The sequence below is a fragment of the Boleophthalmus pectinirostris genome, unplaced genomic scaffold (genome assembly GCF_026225935.1).
Source record: "Boleophthalmus pectinirostris isolate CB_2022bp ecotype Guang Dong unplaced genomic scaffold, ASM2622593v1 HiC_scaffold_21, whole genome shotgun sequence".
Taxonomy (NCBI): domain Eukaryota; kingdom Metazoa; phylum Chordata; class Actinopteri; order Gobiiformes; family Gobiidae; genus Boleophthalmus; species Boleophthalmus pectinirostris.
In genome coordinates, this window is record NW_026571175.1 from 13,238,798 (window position 1) to 13,261,106 (window position 22,309).

The following is a 22,309-nucleotide window of genomic DNA, read 5'->3' on the forward strand; positions in this document are numbered from 1 at the left end:
TTGACAGAAGAACTCAGCCTAAATATGCAGGATTTATCTGTTAAACATGTGTGAATTAAACAAAAGAACTCCAGGTATGTTTGCGTTAAGAAAACAACATTATAACATAGATCAGGAAATAGTGTAATATCGGCCCTTTTAAAACCAACAGTGCTTTTATTAGTGTACTTATTATGCCTTTTTTTTTCTGATTCAGGCATGAAGACATTTGACTGCAAAACATGCTGCACTCAGAAACATAGCCTTGAGCAGGGGAGCAGTGGCTTCAATATGTGTTTTATGACTTCATTATAATATTCCTTATGTCCGGCTGATGACATGAAATTAGGAGCAGAGAATTTGACATAGTCACACCACAGAGGTGCCAGAAAGGTCATTTTTCTACAAAACACTATTACAATATGCATTTACATTTACAGTATTAACACTGTCAAACTAAATTAACTGTTAACTACAGAAGTGCATTACACATATTCAAATTATTTGAGCCACTCTGTGTGTATTTTTTATAATGCAAAGACATGCTGCACAAAACATGACTATAAAGCTCTCTTATAGGCTTAGTGGTAAAAAGGGCTCTGGGTGAATTTGTAGTAAATTTAAACGATGTAATTTGCAGAAAATAATCCAAATTGGCCCAACACATCAGTCAAAAATATCATCAGATATCAGCCATCATTTTCTCTGAATTCTAAACAATTGGCATCAGCATTGGCAATGAAAAAAAACATATCGGTTGGGCTTTGTTACAACTGCTTGTTATTGCCCTTTGTTAGGTTACATTCTTAAACGTCTGTCGCAATCACATTCAATGATATCATCATATTCACCCTTTTAAACACACTACATGTGTCCTCTTGAGTCTTTTGAATGTATTCTAGTCTTAAAAGGTTAATGGACCCAGAGTGTGTGTAGTCTATATGCAGCTTATGTTCTAGATTATTTCAAATGTCAGCTGTGTAAAGGATCAGTGTTGTCCTTATCAGCTCACATTATCAGGGTAATTGCTCCCTGACAGTCCCATTTGTTTTGATAGGGGTGCTGCAAACATCAATAGCCCTGGTCCTGCCATTTCACTGTCATAATTATAGCTCTAGTTTACAGCCACACATGAGTCAGCTTGGTCCCATGTTTGCTGATTTCCACTTCAAGTGGTCAGTGTTAGGAAGGATTTATAATAAGCTGTGTTTGTGAATACCAGGAGACCACTGTTAGACAACGTCTGCACTACCAAAAGTTATCACCAATATCATCAGAGTAAAACTAATTATCTTTTGTAACAGAATAGAACATTTTCACAGATTATAATGCATGCAAGCTGCTTTTTTTTTTAATGTATTTTTTTGTTTTTGTTGTGATGACTAAAAAAGAAATCTCCCATAAAGTAATGATCATAATTTTATCTTTTTTTTTGAAAATTTCCTCAAATTTAGACAAAAATATTAAGTTGTGTTTATAGAAAAGCAGAATTAAGTTGAATGGATTTTAGATGCACAACACAACATACACAACATACATACATGAATGGAGGAGGAGAGATATTAATCGAGAGACTGTATAAATTTCAATACAATCAAATTTACTAAAAGAAAACCTGGAAAATCTTGCATCTCAAACAGACATCAAGACATCATCTTTCTGGCATCTGTTCACATCTTTCTGTCTTCTTCCTCAGTATCTTAAAGATAGAAAAGAATTTCTTTGAATATCTGAAATTGTATATTTAGTATATAGTTTAGGTAATATTTTGTATTGTATAGCGGAATTATCAGACTATATCACTTTGCCTTCTACACAATGTCATTGACACTGACAATCATGCCAGTGTCTCATAGGATTTCAACAGATTTCAGGCTCTTCCGGGGTCTAATAGTGTCAATCAGATATAAGTGAATGTCCAGTTACAGAAGTATGAGCCATTTCTTCTTGTCATTTATGTACTCGCATTTAACGCATGTAGGTTATTAAGACGTATCCCACTCACTCATGTTCATTTAGCATTTAACAATGCTAGTTAGCATTGCAACTTCATGGTAACTGCGCATACAGCAGTGCTTTCTGCACTCAGGTTGCGCACGCATTCGCTATGTTGCCAAACAAATAATCCATCTATAGTTTAGTTTTGCAATATGAAGCAATACAAGTTGTTTTAGTTGTTTTAGTTCAAAATGTCATTATATGCAAAAACGTCTGCATTACATCTAGCCGTTACGCACAGTTCTCTGTAGTATAAAATTGTCTTTTTTTCTATATCCACTGAGTTTTGTGTCATGGCTGTGGTCCTTAACAAAGGGCACCCTTCTCTGCAGCGGCGAGGAGAGGCCAGTGTGGAGGGGGTTCTCAACCAGCTGGTCCTGGAGCACCTGCAGCTGGCGCCTCTTCAGTGGGGTAAGTCTGAGCAGAAGGAAACAAGCAGAGTCCACGCTGTACTTTTGCATCTGCCAAAGAGAAACCATGAGTGGCATGGCATGGTTCTAAAGGCACGTTTTAGGTTATTACTCCCATTTGATAAAGTGGTGCCTTGTCTTCTCTTTGTCTACAAATTGTGTTTATGCCATGATGGTAATAACAACAATAATAATAATAATAACCCTAACCCTAATCAGTTTTATGTAAGCACTTTTCAACTTAAAGATGCTTCACAATAATGTAACAGAAAACAAGTGGTTAGGAAACTTTTATTTACAGTTTTTTAAAGGTGTTCCATGAGTTTGAGTTTCTGATGTGAAGGGGGAGAGAACTCCAGAGTGAGGGGTAGCGATGGAAAAGGTAGTGTGTGGTTATAAAAGGTGACGTTCGGTTATGTTTAGTGAGGTTAAAGACTTTATGCTTTTATCCGCTATACAGTTATAATCTTTGACAACCCTTATTTTATACTTTTGACATCGCATTAGTGATTTCCCCGTGTCCCTTTATTTTTAAATATATTTAGCCTCCTTTAAAGTTGATTATGTGGAAAGAAAAGCATTATACCTTCAATGCAAATCACAAATGCATGCCAAAGCCTTTCTGAACTATTTTAGCTTGGTTTCACTTTAAAAAAAAATTAAAACTTGTCATCCTAATTTGAACCTAATTGCACAGCCAAACGTTTTCTGTTTATGCATATTGGCCACACTCTTTACCTGTCTGCATATAAGCTAGTCTCCAGCTATGTTTGTATTTGCATTTTTAATGGGTTATGGGCCATTCCTGTTCAAAGTGTCGATAACAGCATGAGAGGCGCACAGACTTTGCAGGAGCACTCTTGGTTCCCACCATCTGTGCCATCATCTTTGGAAATCACTTCAGATTTAGCGCGGCTGTTTGCTTCGGGAGCCACGTCCTCGCTCTCCGGGCACTGCCAGCCGCTTTGATTCGTCAGCTGTGACTGTCTTACGTTTGCAAGAGAAAGCAATCTGCCCGACGAGGCACCACACCAGATCAAGCATGGAAATGTACAAATCTATCCAGACAAAAATAGAGGGAAGCAGATATATAGCACCACCCCACCTGACTCCTGACATCTTTCCATTGTGAGCTGCTGTCGTGATGGCAACAAACATTTATATTTACTCTTCATTCTGAGTACAATGTGAAAGTGTTTGTGTAATAACAAGCACTTCGGTAGAGGGCTTTTTCTGATTATGAGTCAGATCATTGGCCTCAGCCCATTAGAATGCCTTTATCCGAGTTGCCAAGACTATCACAGGCTCAATTACTGGTATAGTAGAAGCATTTCCCCAGCGTCTGAAATCGTTACTCCAATTGGATGCTTTTAATGCCTTTGTGGCTCACTACGTGCTCACTCTCATCGACAGAGATATGAGAGATAAACACTCCACTCGCAAACATCCTGAATTGATTTGATTTCATTTATTTAATTGTAGCAAGACAATTCCTCCAGGATTTAAGACTGGAGAAACTCTGTGGATGGTGAATTTTAATGGGCTTCATAGTAGTGTGGGGATTTGAGTAGCTTATGATTTGACTTGGTTAATACCAGATACTGCTTTTTTGATAGCACTGTTCCACACTTAAAGGTGCACAATGTTCATTTTTTGGTGGAAGATCTTCCACCTGTTTCCTTCCATGGGTATGTTATTGCTTTGCCTGAAATGTTTCATAGTATGGCATTAAACTTATCTATCTCCATGGAGATGAGCAAGGCGCCAGCCAGGTTGCTGGCCAGATTTATGGAGAGGTGAGCTGGCTCACAGTAATAGTGCATCTTTGTCAAGGGATTTTTAAACAATAAAAACACCTGTAATTGAAGGAATGTTACATTTATAACCATACCTTGGAACATTCCAGGCAAAGCCATTACATCTCCATGGAGACAGCTATATGTAGATCCCCCCCTTCCCCCACCACCACTAGAAAAGCTACATATTATGGAAGGTACTAGACAAAGAAAAGCAACATCTCCATGGAGTCAAATAAGTGGCATACCCTCCACCAGAAAATGGTTCATTAGTGTGAGTGTGTGATCTGGGTACTCTGGAAACAGTTGCTGACACTGAATATGTTGACTTTTCCCTCCAAAATATTTAATTTTAAAAACACTGAGGAAAATGATCATCTGTGCATTATTCTAAAACTTGTTTTATATTATTGCATCTAAATGGTGAACTGACAAGAGCATCAAATATTTTCTTCACAATTACATAACCACTGCTTGTCTTTGCTGGAAGTTGTTTTGAAATGAGTGACATTCGTCTGTTGGCGAAATTAATTGTTGCTAGGTTCAAAGTAAGCCAAGTTGCTGAGCTGGCTGGACTTCAGGCAGAATGCTTTTATGTTTATGTGGGAAATACATTTGGCCACAAGTGAAAGAAAGAAAGCAAGCAGCGTTTTTTCCTCTCAATTTAGTCTTTTGTACTTTTTGTTTATTTTGTAAGTATAGACAGCTTAGCCATTATTGTGCTCACTGGGTATTCTCTCAAGTACAAATCTACAAAAAGCCTTCTGGAAATGCACTACTGTTATTGCTATAATTTATTGTGTAAAGAACCACACACACTGGTAAAAAACAATATTTAAATATAGCCACAAGCAGCAATGACCGGCCCTCGCACACCCCGCAAGTGCTTCAACCTCACAAACTAACCCTAACTTTAATCCTAATTCTACTCTTATGTTATCTGCCTCCTTTTAACACTGTTAGTTACTTTACTTTTTATACCATGCACTTATGTGTATGTTGGATGAAAGTGAGCCAAACAGTTATAGTACTCACTGTATACAAGTATAATTAGTTTGTTTATACAGTTACACATTGCATCGTGGTATGAACTGCTACATAGCTACTCTTAAAATTTGATCTCCTCATTGTTTTCTGTAACATTTCAGATGTGCATTTTAATTTTAATTTATACTACCAGTCAAAATGTTGGTATCTGCCAAGTATCTTACTTCATACATTTGATGTCTTCTGTATGTACAAATGAATAAAAAGTAAACAATAATAATAATAAGTAAAAAATTAAGTAATAAAAATAAAGACAAAAAAATATTGAATGAGAGGGTGTGTCCAAACTTTTGACTGGTAGTGTATGTTTGACAGTTACTCAGTTGCTTTGTCTGTAAAATAAGGTTCAATAATAAGTCAATTTGAAAATAGATAAAGTCCCAGTTACTTGATCTCATATCTTTCAAACCCAGCACCTCTTCTTCCTGGTAGCCTGTTCTCATTCTCTGCTCTGACTGTGAGGGCCAGCCTCTGTCACACAGGTCCAGCAGCGTGTGAGTGCTGACCACAGCTTTAGAGCTGCCCAAGAGCACAGACACTACAAACTACAAAAAGTCAATGTCCGCACAGCACTCTCACAGGAGAATATGGTGCCTCAATTACTTACTAACTGTGGAAAGTTGAATTTGAATATGATTAAAAAAGGATCTTTCAAAGCTAAACATGTTGCGTTCACCCCGTGGCCACCTATCCAACATGCTAAGATCATATCTGTCTTTTCAATGGTATTGCTATAAATATAAGTTTAAAGGAATGGTAAATAGATTTAATCGATTCAAACTATTATTTAGTCATTAGTTTCTTTTCTTGCTTTAATGTGTAATCTTAAGGAACACAGTTCTTGTCAAAACTCTAAATGTGTTCGTCTGTAGCAGGTATTGGATATGCGTGACAATTTTTATTGTGGGCATTATGTAAATAAAGCCATTGATTATAACTGCTTAGCTGTCAATTTGATTAGGGGCAGAGTGGCACACCTTGTAATCGGAGCGGCTGTGTCAACTTAATGGAGTGTTGCTAAATAAACAGTCACCTGACCAATCAGGCAAAGCTTTTAGCGACAATGACACCAGCCTCAGCCAATGGGATTAAACAGGGTTAACTTCATAATAAAAGCTGTGGGGAATCAATTTAATGAGAAATAATTGGCTCTTAAAGTAACACTAATAAATGTCATTACATATTTAGTTAACTAATAGGACAAGCCTGTAGTAATATATGCTTAACACACCATGCAGTATTGGATTTAGAGTTGAACTTTATACTGTGTAGAATAAATTTCAATGACATTAGTCTATGCTATGATACACTGCCATAATTAGAGGACATACTGAGAATGTAGAGACACTTTGATTTTTGCTTCTCCGCTCCAATCCTCTGAGAGCTGTAACAAAGCAGAAAATGGAAACACATCTCGCCTGGCTGCGGACTTTGTACCCATTCCCCCTTCTCCACCAGTAACCCGTCTCTACGGAATACAAATTCACCCATGAATGGAAAGACAAATGTTTAGCCTGGGATTGAGATGGAAAGAGAGGGGTGGGTGCAGGGGGTGCGCTGTAAAAAGCCATGCACACAGATAATTTAATAAGACGGCAAATACACACGTAGGTTTAGCGGGCACACGCCAGGGGGCTCTAGTGCCTATAGTAATGTGCCTATAAGCTCTTGTCAGGTGTACCCAATCGCCACAGCGGCTTTGACAAATGATGCTGCCAAAAAGGCCACCTAACTCCGGAGTGCCGCTCGGGTGGAGAAGATCTGAGCCAATGGTCTGAGAGAGAGGCCGGTAATTACAGCATGCATGGTTAGAATCAAAACATTACCACTAGAGTACAACTGTGACACTGCTGGGCACAAGACTGGGCAGACCAGGCCATAGTTACACGGTCTGCTAGAGTGGTTTAAATACACTTAAATGCAACAGCTAGCTAGGTTTTATCCATGGGTTTCAGAATGATGAGAAGTTAGGATTGTTACCTTAGTAATTAAAAATTCAAAATATCATTCTGAAAATTACACCATATAACAGGAAACTGAAACCCATGAAACCCATGTTTGTCAGGGGAAGTTTATTATGATTGTACACCTAACATGATCAGAAGATGATGCCAATCCTAAAATGAATGTTGTAATAAGCTATAGAAGACTTTACTACATAAAGGCTTACAGATTCTTACAGACAATTCATGAATATTTAATAGATTGTAGGCTGTGAAAATTATGAATCACACACTATGAAAGAGGCTGAATGATGGCTCAACAAAGCCTCTGTTGAAGTTTACTTATTCTTTTTGTTGAAGATTTCCAATAATGTCTCTGTAGTTGAATTTAAATATTTTTGGTCTCCAGTAGGAGTAAGTCCATCGTCTATATGCTGATTTCATTATGGTACAAAGTGGGCAGTTTGAACATGGCACGTAATGCATAATATTAATGTGATGGATCTGTGTGTTTTTACAGTCTGTAAATATCATCCTATGCCGCAGTGTTTCATGGTAGACAAAACAAATTACATTAAGTTATACTTTCAAAATATGCCTGTCTAGTCAAATCCTTTCTAAACCTTTGTAAACTATATTGGTGAGAGCATAAAAGAGTACTCAGGTGCTTGGCCATCTTTACTACAAATGATAATCCATTTGGCTCTTATCACTTGCACACAGCCCAGATTCCTCTTGGCCTGCTTGTCCAGTGTAGGCCTGTGTTTACAAGCCTAAAGGATTTCACAGACGGTTTCCTCCTCTGCTGCCCACAAGCATATATTTTACCACCGCACTCTCCATCAGCAGCACCTCTTCCAGTAGAGATGCTTTAAATTTGTAGACTGCTGTCCATTTGGCTGAGGGATGGTGCAGTGGGGAGGCTGGAGCTGATTTATCCATGTTTTTTTCTACTGTGCTGTGGACCGGTCTGTCAGTCATACAACCCGGAGATGGACGTACCTGTACACTGCTATGTCAATCACACACCGTTCTCATGAAGTGACTGATTTAAAGTTACATTATGATTATTATTATTATTATTAGTAGTAGTAGTAGTATATTATTTGAGATTAACTTGTTAAGTGTTGTCAGTAGTGAATATTGTATTAGTCTTACTCAAAATTTGCCATGAACTTTATGCTTTCATAATGAATTGTGATATGTTTTGTCAGAAAACCCATTAACTATAAATTTGGAAAAATGTATGCTTTTACTTTTGACATAGTAATTATTCCTTCATAAATCGTTTTACATTTTGCTGAATCTCTTAAATACAAGCCTGTCCAACAAAGCACCAATAATATGTTTTACAACAGAAGGGAGGACATTAGCTACACTTAAGCCAAAATTTTCAGTGTATTTTTTGTTTATTTATTTTGTATACAATTGAGTTAAATTTGAAGACTACGTCAATGCACATACACGTAGGTTATATTTGTATATTTTTCATGTCTTCTGCCTCTTCTCCACATCTACAGTGCACACTTTACAGGGCATTTATCGTGGTATTGCTACAGTCCGAGCTGTCAGGGCGTGTCACTTTGGGCTGTGCAAATAAACCAAAACTCTTCCAGCCTATCACAGATCGTACTCTACCAGCACCACCACGCTGGCCCCATGACTGAAAAGAACCAGAGCAGGAGAGACTGTGGGGGATCTGCTGACTTTTGTTGCAGTGATGTAAGTAACAGCTTTGTGCTGTGAGTCACTCTCTGTATAGGCCTGCTCCTCTTGCCCAAAAAAATCACAAAGTTACATAGTTTTTATTGTTAAAGGGGACATATTGTGCAAAATTGACTTTTACAAGCTCTTACTCATATTATAACGGTTTTGCCTCATCATGAACTTACTCAAAGTTGTTTTGCAGTTTATTTGCATGTTTGAGTAATACTGCTCAAATCATCAAAAAAAGTTCTGTTTTTGCCTACCCCATACCTCCACCCACTGCTCTGTACTTACTTGTGTTTATTTAAATAAATGTGATTCAGAATCATGTCATATCAATAAAAAAAAAAAATCAAGGAAACAGGAAGACAACTGTTTTATATTTATATTAATTTTTTACTGCATATATATGTATATACATATATACATATATATATATGTATGTATGTATACATATGTATGTATACATATATGTATGTATGTATGTATATATATAAATATGTGTATATATAAATATGTGTATGTGTATATATATATATATATATATATATATATATATATACACATATTATATATATATATATACACATATTTGAAAGTTTTGATTATTTGTACCTATTACTTTCAGTGAGAGCCATTCCAGATTGATTTAACTAAATTCAGAAGGCTATATGTATCCATTTGGTGAGAGTCCTCCAAGCCATGGCCCTATTTTGCAATGGTTGATTTACAGTATAATTTCATATTCATGGGGACCACCTCTGAATTTCGAGCCCTGTTTTTGCAGAATTAGTACATGATTAGAAATGCTTATTTATACATTTTTGTAATGTTGCTAATGCCAACAAATAACAATTTAAACTAATTTAGTTTAAATTGACCTCTGTTTGCTTGACCTATTGGCCCACTAAACCTTGGTGTTGACTTTTGAGGGGCATCGTCAAATCGCTTTCTCAATAACCTAAGCCCTGTGCTAATATAGCAGCTGTCATGTATTTCATAGCTCTATAATAATTCCATCTGGCTGAGTTGACGTACCATCAAAGAACAAATATATAGCCATCAAGACTAGTCCGAGACCATTCCTCTTTCCCCTCACTCCCCTCTCGGCGTTCCCAGCTTAAACTTGTTTCCCCGCCGCCTGCCTCGTATCAAATCAAAGCGGTCGCTGCATTGATTTCTTCGGAGGAAACAGGAGTATCCCCCACGGCTGTCTTTTCATCCCTGGAAGATAGATTACCTGACATTTGTGTGCGCTGTCGGTCCAGCCCATACTGCCATTGTAAAAAAAAAAGTGTCCCACACACTCAGCGCCCCACCACACCTTCTCCACGGTGACTAAAAGAAGGAATATTGTGACAGCCGTTCTCAGCCTGCTCTAGGACCCATTCTTATTACATGTGGCTCTGCAATATTGATTTTCTGCTGTTGTCAGTGCCATTACATACTTTTTTATTTGAGCTATTGCTACTAAAGGCCAGGATTTTTGATCAGTAAGATTTTATGTACCTGTGTGAAAATATTGTATGTTAAAAATATTAAATGCAATGCAATATTTTGTAAGTGGGAAAAATTGTCCTTATTGCATTGTCCAAACGTTGTGCACTGGGGAGGTTGTGTTTTTGGTAAAGTTTCAGAATAAAGGGGATGGGTCATTGCTTGCCCGTAGTTTTTTTTGGGCCTTGGTCCAGTGTATGGACTAAGAGAGTTATTAAAATTTGAACAAATTTTGATCCTCTGGTGGTGATGCCACTTGATCCTTGAGTTCTAAAGTAGTGTAAAAATCCTCCATAAGGTAGTGTCAAGAATCATTAGATGTTTTGTTCTGCATAATGTGCTAATATACCAAAGACCAGAGTACTAGAGTATACCTCTTATATGTAGTATAGTCTCCTGGCACATCTTTGCACACTGTATTTAAAGAACACCACATTCTCACATTGCCACAATGAGAGCTGTAAACATTTCTGCCAGACAAACCATTATCATAAATATTCCTCTGAAGTGCTCCAGAGCCTCTGCTGTTATCCACAACCTCGTAACCACTTCCACATGTTTAAGGAAACAAAGCTATGATCAGTGACATCCCTGGCTTTGCAAAGCACTGCCATTTTAGTGTCAAATAATAGTGTTTAGTACTGAATGAAAATGGCAATATGGATGTCAGTCTACATGGCATGATAACATAATGTGTCCATACAAGTGTTAAACTGCCTATAGTCTCAGATCTTAATTTGTATTCATATGTCAACTTTTACATTGCTAATGTTGCTATGGTTGCTCCTCTTCTACAATAATTACAGACCAAAGACTGTATGAACAGGACAGTACAGAGACATACAGGTACAGAGGAGTTACAAACTGAACATAAAACCCATTGCGCAGTTTTATCTTTTGTGCATTGCTTCATTATAGCTGAGAAAGTTGTCATCCTCTTTTTAAGAATGAATTTCTAATGATATTGAATCCATTTTTTATTTTACTTTTCTAACTTCTAAGAGGTGATAAGAACATACTGTTTATTCATGACACTATATTTACTAATATAAACAGTCCAAAAGAAGACACCAGATAGCAGTAATATTCCACCAACTCGTCTTTTCAAATGCTTTGTGGATTACACACTAGCAGCTCAGAGTTCACTCCTCCCCTCAGGGGCGCCATCATTCACTCCATCATGTGCTTAACGGACGATATTCTCCCGGACCTGTTGCATTATTACTCAGATTTACTTTGCCTGTCACGCCGAAGTGCTCCTTACCTCCCATCACTGGCCTCCTCCGCTCCGTTCTGGCACACCATTCATCTCCCTCCACACCAGCGCAGTACCACTACGCTGCAGGTGATCCATCATGTCCAAGCCAGGTGCCGGTGTGGGATTCCAAGGTACAGCGACCCCCTGACCTGTTAACACGCTTTGGTCCACACCTTAGACATGTCATGACCAACATCCTAGCTGCACTGACAGTCATGTGGCTTCAAGCAGCTGACCGGATCAGTCGATGGGTACGCCTTGTTAGCATGTCAGACATGTCCCCCCGATATTTCTCTCAGTTAGGGCCCCACAGTATATCACAATCGAAATTTAAGGCATAATTATCAAATCACAAAGACTGTAATTATTTAGAATAGGGCTGAGCAATTAAAAAGTCGAGAAATTGTGATTGTGTCTAATCATCGATGATGCTTTTAATCATTAATAATTAATGTGTTTTTTTAAGAGTAGAGGTCAGACTTTGGAGGATGAAATTTGATATGTTTTTGTAAAATGGTACAGATTAAAACCTGTATTTTTTCTCTTGATTAAATCAATATTAAAAGCCTTTTTAGTTTAGTTTTTTTGAAAATAAAATTGAAAATCAAGATTGCTCAATCTAAGGGGAAAAAAAATAGTTTAGGCTCACAAACATGTTCAGAAATGAATGTGATTCTAGTATTAGTTTATCAAGTCCATTTTGCAGTCTTCTCTCAAATGTTAATGCTCCTGAAGTTGTTTACAATGTGCACTCTGCACAACAGAATCTTACTTTTTAAACATATATTGTAAATCTAATTGCAATACTTGTCAGAAAATATTATATTTATTTTTTCCCCCAAATCATACAGCCCTGTTCTTAATAGATTTTCCTTTTACAGGAGTCTCATTTTCACAGTAAAAACCCTATTCCACAGTTGTATTTTCAGACACTAGACCTGCATTGTCAATTTTTTCTCCTTCACCCTCCACCCGAGCTTGTGCAATCCAAGTCTAAGCCAGCATCATCTCCTCACCATAATATTGAGCAGGGTCAGACAGAGACTCCTCGACATTGTCATAAGATAAAACCCAGTGTTAGAATTTGCGGTGGCAGGCGACGCAGTTAATCAATGTGAACGATTATAATAAATATGGCTTTTTCCTAGCTGCCATCATTAGCTGTTGGCCTAATTGTCACTCTCTTTAGCAGCTTTCATCGCCGTCACTGCGGGCACATCAACAGATTTGCAGCAGAATACTAATCAACTCTAAATTTCCCAGTAGGGAGCACTTCTATTGAAAGAATTGAACCGCTCAACAGGCTAATGCTGGATTCAAATGGAAGCAAGCCCATTTAAGATAACTATAACAGGGGCGTAATAGAAAAATTGCTATTGCACCTGCTGTTTTGGCATAGCAACCAAAGTCTTTTTAAACGTTGGATATTGTTATAATAGGGAAATCATATAGTACCAAAATAAACATCTAGACACAGTTTTGTGAAGTGTCAATTCAGGAGTGCCAGAATATTTGTCAGCTATAAGGCAATGCATTTCTAGGTCGGAACGCCCACACTTGCCTAAAAGGGAAGTTTGGGTGCTGTCATCTATCTCTTCATTTATGTAACTAAGGACCCACAAGTGTCTGTGCAGGTGACAGTACTAAGTTTAGCTGTGGAGACAAGGCATTTTTGCTGAGTTATGGTTTTAATGGCTTCAGAAACTTATTATTTAACACCCACTTTGACAAGTAAATTTCTCACTATATTAGTCTGTCAATTGCCTATTTTTGAAAACACTAACCTGACTACTTTACATTAGCAGTTTTATAATTTGCTATAGGAAGTGTGTACTGATTATATTGTATTGGGTGAAATGGCTTTTTTAAAGATTTTTTTATTTTTTTTTAAGAATTCTGTTTCAAATAGTCATTGTAATCAACTCATGAGCATTACCATCTGAAAAAAGACTGAAATATGAACTGATAAACAAACCCTTTCAATTTTGCAACAACCCTTGTCTACACTACAGGTGCAACAAGACCTTTCAATAAAAAGTCTGAATATTATATTCTTTCCTTTGGATTACCTAAAAATGTATTTAAGCCTTTTTTATTTGATAATTGTACCAACTCAAAATACAATTTTGATTAAATTGTGATACATTGTGCAGCCCTACTTTTTCATATTGTGTTACTCTGCTCAAGTTGAACTATATACAAAAAGGAAAAACTGTGGTACAGTTGAACATACTGCCTTCAGTGTGATCTTCAGTCACAGTGACAGTGTGCTCTCCATCCCATAATAACTCCTGTCTCAGTCCACTGCTAAGGCTACCACTGATGGGTCTTTTTAATAATGTTTGAGATGTATTCAGGTGGCAGCTCTACAACTGAGAGAGTAATTGATTCTAACCATCTATGTAGTGATAGACATATTCATCTCTTAAATATTAATCTCTACACAAAAATAAAATTTAGGCCATGTTGTCACCTCCTCAAAACATACCCGGAGTTGTGTTTTATTTCATACACACATGTTTGATTAACTTTATTATTACTCTGTCTACATCTCATAAGCTTAAAATGCTGTTTCACCTTGTGATGTCCTAAATTACACAGAGGTTTCAAGATATCTAGTTTATATACCTGTAGCTAAGAATGGTCAAGTGGATTAATTGCTGCCGCGCTAACTGAAAGATTGGTTATGAGAGAGGAAAAAAGTTTTTTTTTTTTTAAATCACTATTCTCTGTAATAAAAGCGCAAAAGGCTAATTCTTTCAGACTCTCACGGTGACTTTATTTCTAAATAGTTATACAAATAGTTAATGTCCTAATACTCCTTACATAAATCATGTTCAAGAACATAAAAATGTTTGACTGCATTTGAGCAATTGAAAGTATAATTTCACAAACCCAGAACAAATATAATACCATTATCCTTCTTATTCAACATAGATAGAAAAAAAAACAATTTTCTTGTCTAAATACACTGTTCATAAATAGTATGTTTTCCTCTAAGCAAAGAAAATGTGCTGAAAATAATCCATTCCCTGACCTTAGCCTGAATATGACAGTGCATTGACTGTAAGAGGTAATTAAATGAAATCTCTGGACAGTCACAGCCAATAGAAATAATTGGTTTGTAGGCTCAGGCTGATCGATCAGCTGGACTCATATCTATTACCTACTCTAGTCATACCAAGCGTTCTATTGGTACACCATTATGGAGAAATAGTCACCCCGGAGCTGACAATCACTACATTTAAATGTACACTAGGAAGACCAGATAACTGGCTTAGTCCAGTTTAAATACTTTTTCTGAATTCATTTAGGTGTTCCTGAAAAGATCCCAATAACACATTTGGAGAAGCTGATATGTACTGAGATATGGAGTACAAAACAGCCAAGAAAATATCAGCCATTTGTGTGGATGTTTACTCACTCATTTTACATCAGCAGCTGTGACAAACTTCAGCCTCTACACTCAGCATGTTGCTTTGTTTTAGTCTACTACGTTAATGTGAAAATGAAACTTACCGGAGCTTCAGTGAAGGCTATATTTGTGCTGTGGAGAGCAAATAAGTTATGAGTACACAGTTTCTATCATGTCTGAAAATAAAATCCTCAGCATAAATGAGATGTTGCTTATCTTGTGTGGTTATATGTATGACAGTTTTTCTTATTTATTATTACAACTGTTTTAGTGCCTATGCTAAATTACTACGGGCACCTGAACACATCGTAGCCCCAGATTGCACTTATTTACCTGTTCTTTGCCCTGCATGTGAACTGCGACAAGAGTGGACTCTAACACATTTTATGGCAATGATTTGACTTTGGTTGCTTAGCGCTTTGGTTGCTTAATTTCTCTGTGCATGTAAACTTAATGATTGTAGTGCATTTTCCTCTGTTGCCCCCATTATTATCATTGGATGCACAAAGACTAGTGACCTCATAACATAGGAAGAGAAATTGGATTACTTTGTGTGTTAGCGTTTATGTGTGCTACATCTCCAACGCAGATCCATTTTGTGTTCTTGATAGCACAATCACTATTTTCTCATTTCATCAAAGTGGGCTGACCTTTTGTCCCTCTTCTTTTGTCCAGGGTAGCCATTGTTCTGTCTACCTACCTGCCGTTTAAGGACATTCACAAAACGCTTCATTATTAACTCCAGGAATCCTACTCTCTATGCACACTTTGTCGGCAAACATAATAAGCGCTAACACGGTCGCTCTGTAATGTTATGAGATCCTAACGAGAGAGGCATTATGTCCATTGACCATTTAATAAAGTGTAGGTGCAATATGCTCTGGCCTCAAGGCACTGAACATGTAGCCTATCATAGCCTGAAGATATTTGAACTCTATAGACTGCCCTCATTCACCCCTAGTGTTATCTGGATGGCTGTAGCTTGCACGCTGCTGCTTGGAGATGCTCTTCACTTAATAGCTCAAGAAAATGGCAAAACAACATATCTGTTTGTCTTCTAGTTACACTTGGGGGTCCCTATAAAATACATTCATATAAATCAAATTGGGTTTTTGACTAAGAATCCTTGTTATGCACTGGTGCGCTGCATAATTTTTCTGGTCTGTCACCTTCTCGTCTCCATGGAGATGCTATTGCTTCGCCTAAAATGTTACTCAGTATAGCATTAAACTTCTGTCCATCATTTATTTCTTTATGGGTTTTTCAGTTGAAACAATACCTTGATCACATACATTCTTACTATAACTGGGGTTGTGTGTACACAGCTCTTACCTGTAACTTGGCCTGGTTAAGTTTCCATGGAGATATACATTTATTGCCATACTGTAGTAAAACATTCCAGCCTAAATAGAGGTGAGATCGGGCCTAAAAAATCCAGCCCGACCCGACCCGGCCCGCGGGTATTAAAACCCGACCCGGCCCGAGCCCGACCAATTAACTTGATTTGCAGGCCCGAGCCCGAAGCAAACCCGAAATGTCATATTTTAATTGTGAGGACTCAGGAGGAGGAGCAGTGCTCAGCGTCGAGGTGCCAGTCTTTTTGCTCTCGTATGAAAGCAAAGCGCCACATTGACGACATTCAGCGAAGCCAACGCAAGTTTCTGTAGCATTTTCAACAATCAATTTGAAGCTTTTCCACACCTCACTCTTACCGGTGCGTGTTTGTCTTTTCAGTTCTCCTGCCTTTAGTTTAACTTCTTGCTCCTCCATATTGGGGATACCAGGTCAAAATAGATGCAGACTTGCGGAGGGGAAGATTATTAAATTAAGAGGGGGCGTTCACGTGCGCAGAGCTCTGGCTCTGCGGATCCTGTTTAGTAGTTAAATAGCAATTACATTACATTACTTCTCTGTTTTATCCATATTATTTATTTTATAACAAGTATTCCTTAGTTTAGTATCCACACATCGTTTTAGCATACATTTTATAAACATATATTTATTTGAAGCCCGAGCCCGACCCGACCCGAAGTAATGATTGACATTTTAGGCCCGACCCGACCTTGGGCTCGGTCTTAAGATCTTACCTCTAAGCCTAAAGCAGTAACATCTCCAATGTATGCTTCCTTACAATACAGTTTTATTTTTAAGTTTGTTTTTATTGCAGAATATTTGTTAAAAAGATAATAATATATTTCCATATATGGACTCTGAAATCTACCACTAGAGCCAACTAACATGAACCCCACTTGAGTATATTGCTCTGTATTCCACAGTGTGTATGTCACAGGCTGCAGCAGCACAGTTTAATAAAATTGTCATTGGCGTTTTGGCTGTACAACACTATCATTGTCTATATTTCATTCTTTCATTCAAGCTTTTGTAATATGTATGTAATAAAACTGGAGTTGGAATTCCAATTTTGTTCTCAAGATCTGCCCAGTTTTAAATGTCCCTTTATCATTATTGTGTTATGTAAACAAGTTACTTAAATAACTTGCATAAAATGTATTTGCCAGTCATGGGGAAAGACCCAGGAGTCCACTTTTTTACAGTCTATTGGATAGAAGAATTGATAAAGAATTTAGGTGGTGTGATGCTAACTGTTTTTTCTGGGTTTTTTTTGTTGTTTTTTTTTACTTTTTTTTTACTTAACTTTTTAAAAATGTATTAAGTTTTTTTGTGTCTTTTTTGTTTGTGTCACATCTGACAAACATTTGGTAGAATTACATTTCTGTTAAGTAAGCACCTCTCTTCTGAAGTGTCTGGGTGTGAGTGGATGTGTGTATGGTTGTGCATCTGTCTAGGTGGTGATGTGTGAGTGTATGTCCAAATGTGTCTTCACATGCCTGTGTGTTTTTCTTGAGTTTTCACATCATCTTAAAGATTTTTTGACAATGTTTTCTAATGTTTGCATTGTGTCACCGTGTCAACTTCTGATCATTACGCCATAAACAAACAGAACACCCCCAACGTCATGCTACTGAGATATTGGTTTTGAACAGGGCCAAGAATGCATTGTTTACCCCTGTTTCTTTTAGTTTTGCTTTGTCGTTTTCATTCACAACAGCATGCTTTTCCAAAACATGTTAAATATTCATAGTCGGGACCTGTTCACTAAATGAGATGCGGCCAAGGCAAAGCTGCTTTATTGATTTCCTGCTTTCCTCCATCTAAACTGTAAGCTACTGCAGCCTTTGTAAAGACGTATCTCACTCTACTGGCATGTCACTGACACATTTCATAACATGTCTCTTTTTATTCCCATAAGAGGAGATACAAAAGAAACCTGACTCTTCAGATAGTTGTGGACCCCTCCTTGTCTTTGCCCCAAAAGCAATTCCCCAGAAACAGGAGATATGAAATTGTAATTCTGTGGCGGACAAATGGTATGTGACGCTCGGGTGAATTATAGATGAAAGCAGAAGGGCCTAGGAACTGGAGAGGGGACAAGTCACATGACAACAGGAGACACTCACTGCACTCTGAGCTCAGATCGATAGACGCTCCATACAATGTACATTCCAGTCAACTATGATTGCACTGAACCAACATGTTTGTTTCAAATGTTGTCATATATTGATACTTTGCAGCTGATGCCATCAATATTCCCTGCTGGTGTGAAGCTAACTGAAAACACTCCTCTGTTAGCAGCTGTTACTTAACTTAGTGTTAAAATAAAGATTAAGTCTATCTGATCAGAAGGAGCTGACTTAGTTGGACCTACAATAGGTGAGATGATTTGTGCTTTTAAATAAATCTCTCACACATAAGATTACATTCACAAGCTAGCTCACATTAGCAGACTGTTTTTGTTGAATGCCATGAATGCTCGTATTGGTCATAGGCTCCTGAAAATGTCTTGTTTAAATCCATTTTAGTATTTTTTTCTTGAATTTTCAGCCAATACAATTGTTGAACATTCTACCAATAGAGATAGTTTTAACAAATCTACAATAAGTACAGAATAGGTCAAATGTCAATCACTAATCATTGAAAACTAATTGTGATTTCAGAATGACTGGTGAAATGATTAAAGACGAGTCAAAAATTGTATAATATGGACTTTATAATTTGATCTGTTATGAATGCAATGTAATCATTTTCCAATAGCATGCCATGATGGCTATTTTAAGTTGCCCAGTGACTTTGCCCCCTTCTTGTCCATGCGCACTCATGCATGTCATGTGAGCTTGTCTGCTGTAGGAACCCTCATTATGTGTGTTTCACTGCTGAGGTCACATCCTCACTTCAACCAACTGAGCCCACCACTGCCCACCACTCACATTCACTTATTAGTCCAAAACACATAATGCATCTAGTCAAACTAGAATGGAAGTAATTCAATTTTTCTGTCTGACCGTGGAAAATCCAGACATTTGCTGGAGGGTAAAACCAAATTGCGTATGCTTTGGTATTGAAAAATTGTTTGCACACTGTGAAAATGTAAAAAAAAGTCTAACTTTTTTAATCTGACACAGAATATTCAGAGAAGCAGTACATTTTAGTTAGAGATGTATTTAAAATGTCCTAATTATTATAAACATGTCTCCCACTTAATTTAGTGACCAGTGAAAGACATTTTAATGTCATTCTGACCTGCATGTTTACCACATGCCCTCTGCCCATCTGCCACTCTGAGTTAGGCTCTGTACACTTTTCACATGGGTATAAGGGAACAGTCAGTTACAGAACTAACATCACACTATGAGTGAAATGACATGACTTAAAACATAAACCATCGAAATGTTGTCTATTTTACATACATGCTTTAGTTATTTTAATAATAACACAACATACTATCCATCACTCATCACTTCTTGCATTCATATTATTTTGAGATGCCAATAGTTACATATATAAAAACACTAACTTTAAAAATCCACTCAGTGATTTATTTTTTTTTTAAAGAGTAGATGATGCTGCTCATCAAAAGCATGCCTGGAGTTGTGTTCTGTTTCATTCACACTTTTGAGTAGTCCTTTATTATTAGTATACACCTCCATAGCTCAAAATGCTTTGTTCCACCTTGTGATGTCATATAGTGGTAGTTTTCAAGTTAACAACTGTCTTTTAGCTTAGTAGAGACTGGAAATTCCAGGGCTGAAATGATCCAAATGATTCTGGTGATGGTGTATGGGGTTTTAAACCACAGCGGAGCACCTCCTGTATTACTACATGGCATCACAAGGTTGATGTTTTCAGTTTAAGATAAGAACTCAGCCTAAAATATGCAAGGTTTGTGTGTTTAAACATATGTGAATGAAACAAAACACAATTTGAGGTATGTCTTTGATGAAGAAACAACATTATAACATACAGTAGATCAGGAAAAAAAATTTAATATTGGCTCTTTTAAAAATTAAAGTAAATGAATAACCTAGATGTGCAGTTTGAAAGCCCTCCCCATTTGATACACCTCAGATATATTGCACTCAGCAGTATATAAACAAGGACTGGCACTTCATTTGGCTGAGTTTTCAGCGCACCACAACCATAAGCCATAACAGTTAGACCAAGCCCCAGAGTGCTACTCCTGATGGATTCTACATCTATTTCTCCAGACACGCCTCGTTCCCCTGCTCCCTTCGTTCACACGGAGGGGTCATTACTGCTTTATACTGCTGCTTAATGCAACACTGAAAGTTTAATGACGGGTTATATTTAGTCCCAAGCATATTTGACCAATTTGCATATTTGAGCACGAACAGCTGTGGAATCTCCCGTCCTCCTCCGGGCTGGCCCACAGCATATGTCTGCTGTGTGGGGAACATGTAGTCTTGAAATCATATGGAAGAGTGTGTTAGCTGAACTGTTAATCAAAGATTAAAGTATAACTCAGGCAGGACATTTGTTTTAGGCCATTTGCTTGTGCACTGGTGAAAATAATATAATTGAAGGAGGTGTGAATTCAAGGCCTATACATTATATGTCAATTCACATTTTCATAAATTAAGTAATACATACTTTTTGAAACAAGTCGTTAAAGTGAACTGCTTCTTCTTCTGAGAGTTCGCACTTCATTGTGATTAAATCCAATGGTTAAATCCATCTGTGTCTCAGTTAGTAGGAGGATAGGAGAAGTGGCTGCAAAACAACTTTGTATTTGAGCATAGATCTTCATTTAACATATTGCACAAGGTAATCTCATAGAAGCGCTAGGTCCCATTGAGCAGTTCTATAGTTTACTTTACTTCCATATAAACTCAGTGTACATTTTCACAGTGCAGAAGTCTTCACATATGCATGAGTAAAGTTGGACAAGTGCTGGACATGACTTGAAGTGTATGTGGAGCAGCTGTCCTGACTGATGGAGTGGCTGGCTCTGCTGGGATTGTAAGAACACCTAGAGAGCTAGGTGGATTAACATCCCATGCATAAATGAGAAGCTAATGCTTGCAAGCTAATGAGTCCCATTGAAATATAGCAGCCCTCAGTCTGAGAAGAGCCACATGTGCTGTTACACTGATGATCTTTTAGCCATTAATTTCCAATGCAATATGGGTAATGCATGCATTTCATCTTATTAGATTATTGTAATGAATAATTTATTCATCATGGCTTCCAGTTACTTCTGGATCACTTCACATTGTAAGTCCTACTGAGTTCATGAGAGCCCCTCCACAGCATTGTTGGTAATGCTAAGCTAGCATATAAGATGTCTGATTTTAGCTGTGCATTTTAAACATCAGATGGGATTATTCACCCATTTTTGTGAGTGCTTTGGAAAAACACATGAATAATGCATGAGCACTCAGAGGCTGTGGTGGGCCTAATACGATTTTTGGGAAAGATTGTGCTTACTGAGTCATGCCAGGTGAGTGGGACGACGGGGGGCAGGCCAGGTGAAGTGCAAATTGTTCAAACTCTGACCACAAACCAGTATAGAAGTTTGAACACTGCCACAAAGTTTTTTTTTCTCTGGGTCATAACCAAGAAGTTACAAAGTTTGCACCAGATAAAAGTGTCAAAATGTGTTTCTCAAAATTAACTGCATCATGGATTTCAAACAAACATTTGCGATAGTGAATAAGTCAGTCACACAGTTTCTGTTATTAATCAAAAATGGTCAGAAACAAAATCCATCATAAATATAATTTTTGGTTGCTATAACAGTTGTAATTCACCTGAAACCTGTGTATATTGTACCTGTAAAGTGCTCAGAATTGTTTGGTCACACCTCAAATAATTTCAGTTACTTGTTTTCTGCTGTTTTTGCTTGTCATCTGTAAATTGTTGGAGGAATATGGCTAATTTAG

The 22,309-nt window shown here is 37.4% G+C and overlaps 1 protein-coding gene across 1 annotated transcript in view; it reads left to right on the forward strand.

Moving 5' to 3' along the window:
* trappc9 (trafficking protein particle complex subunit 9) overlaps positions 1-22,309 on the forward strand; it is a 151,086-nt gene that overhangs the window by 89,404 nt on the left and 39,373 nt on the right. The window contains exon 21 of the mRNA XM_055157138.1: positions 2,297-2,388. Within this exon, the coding sequence (XP_055013113.1) occupies positions 2,297-2,388 (92 nt within the window). The remainder of the gene's footprint in view (positions 1-2,296; positions 2,389-22,309) is intronic.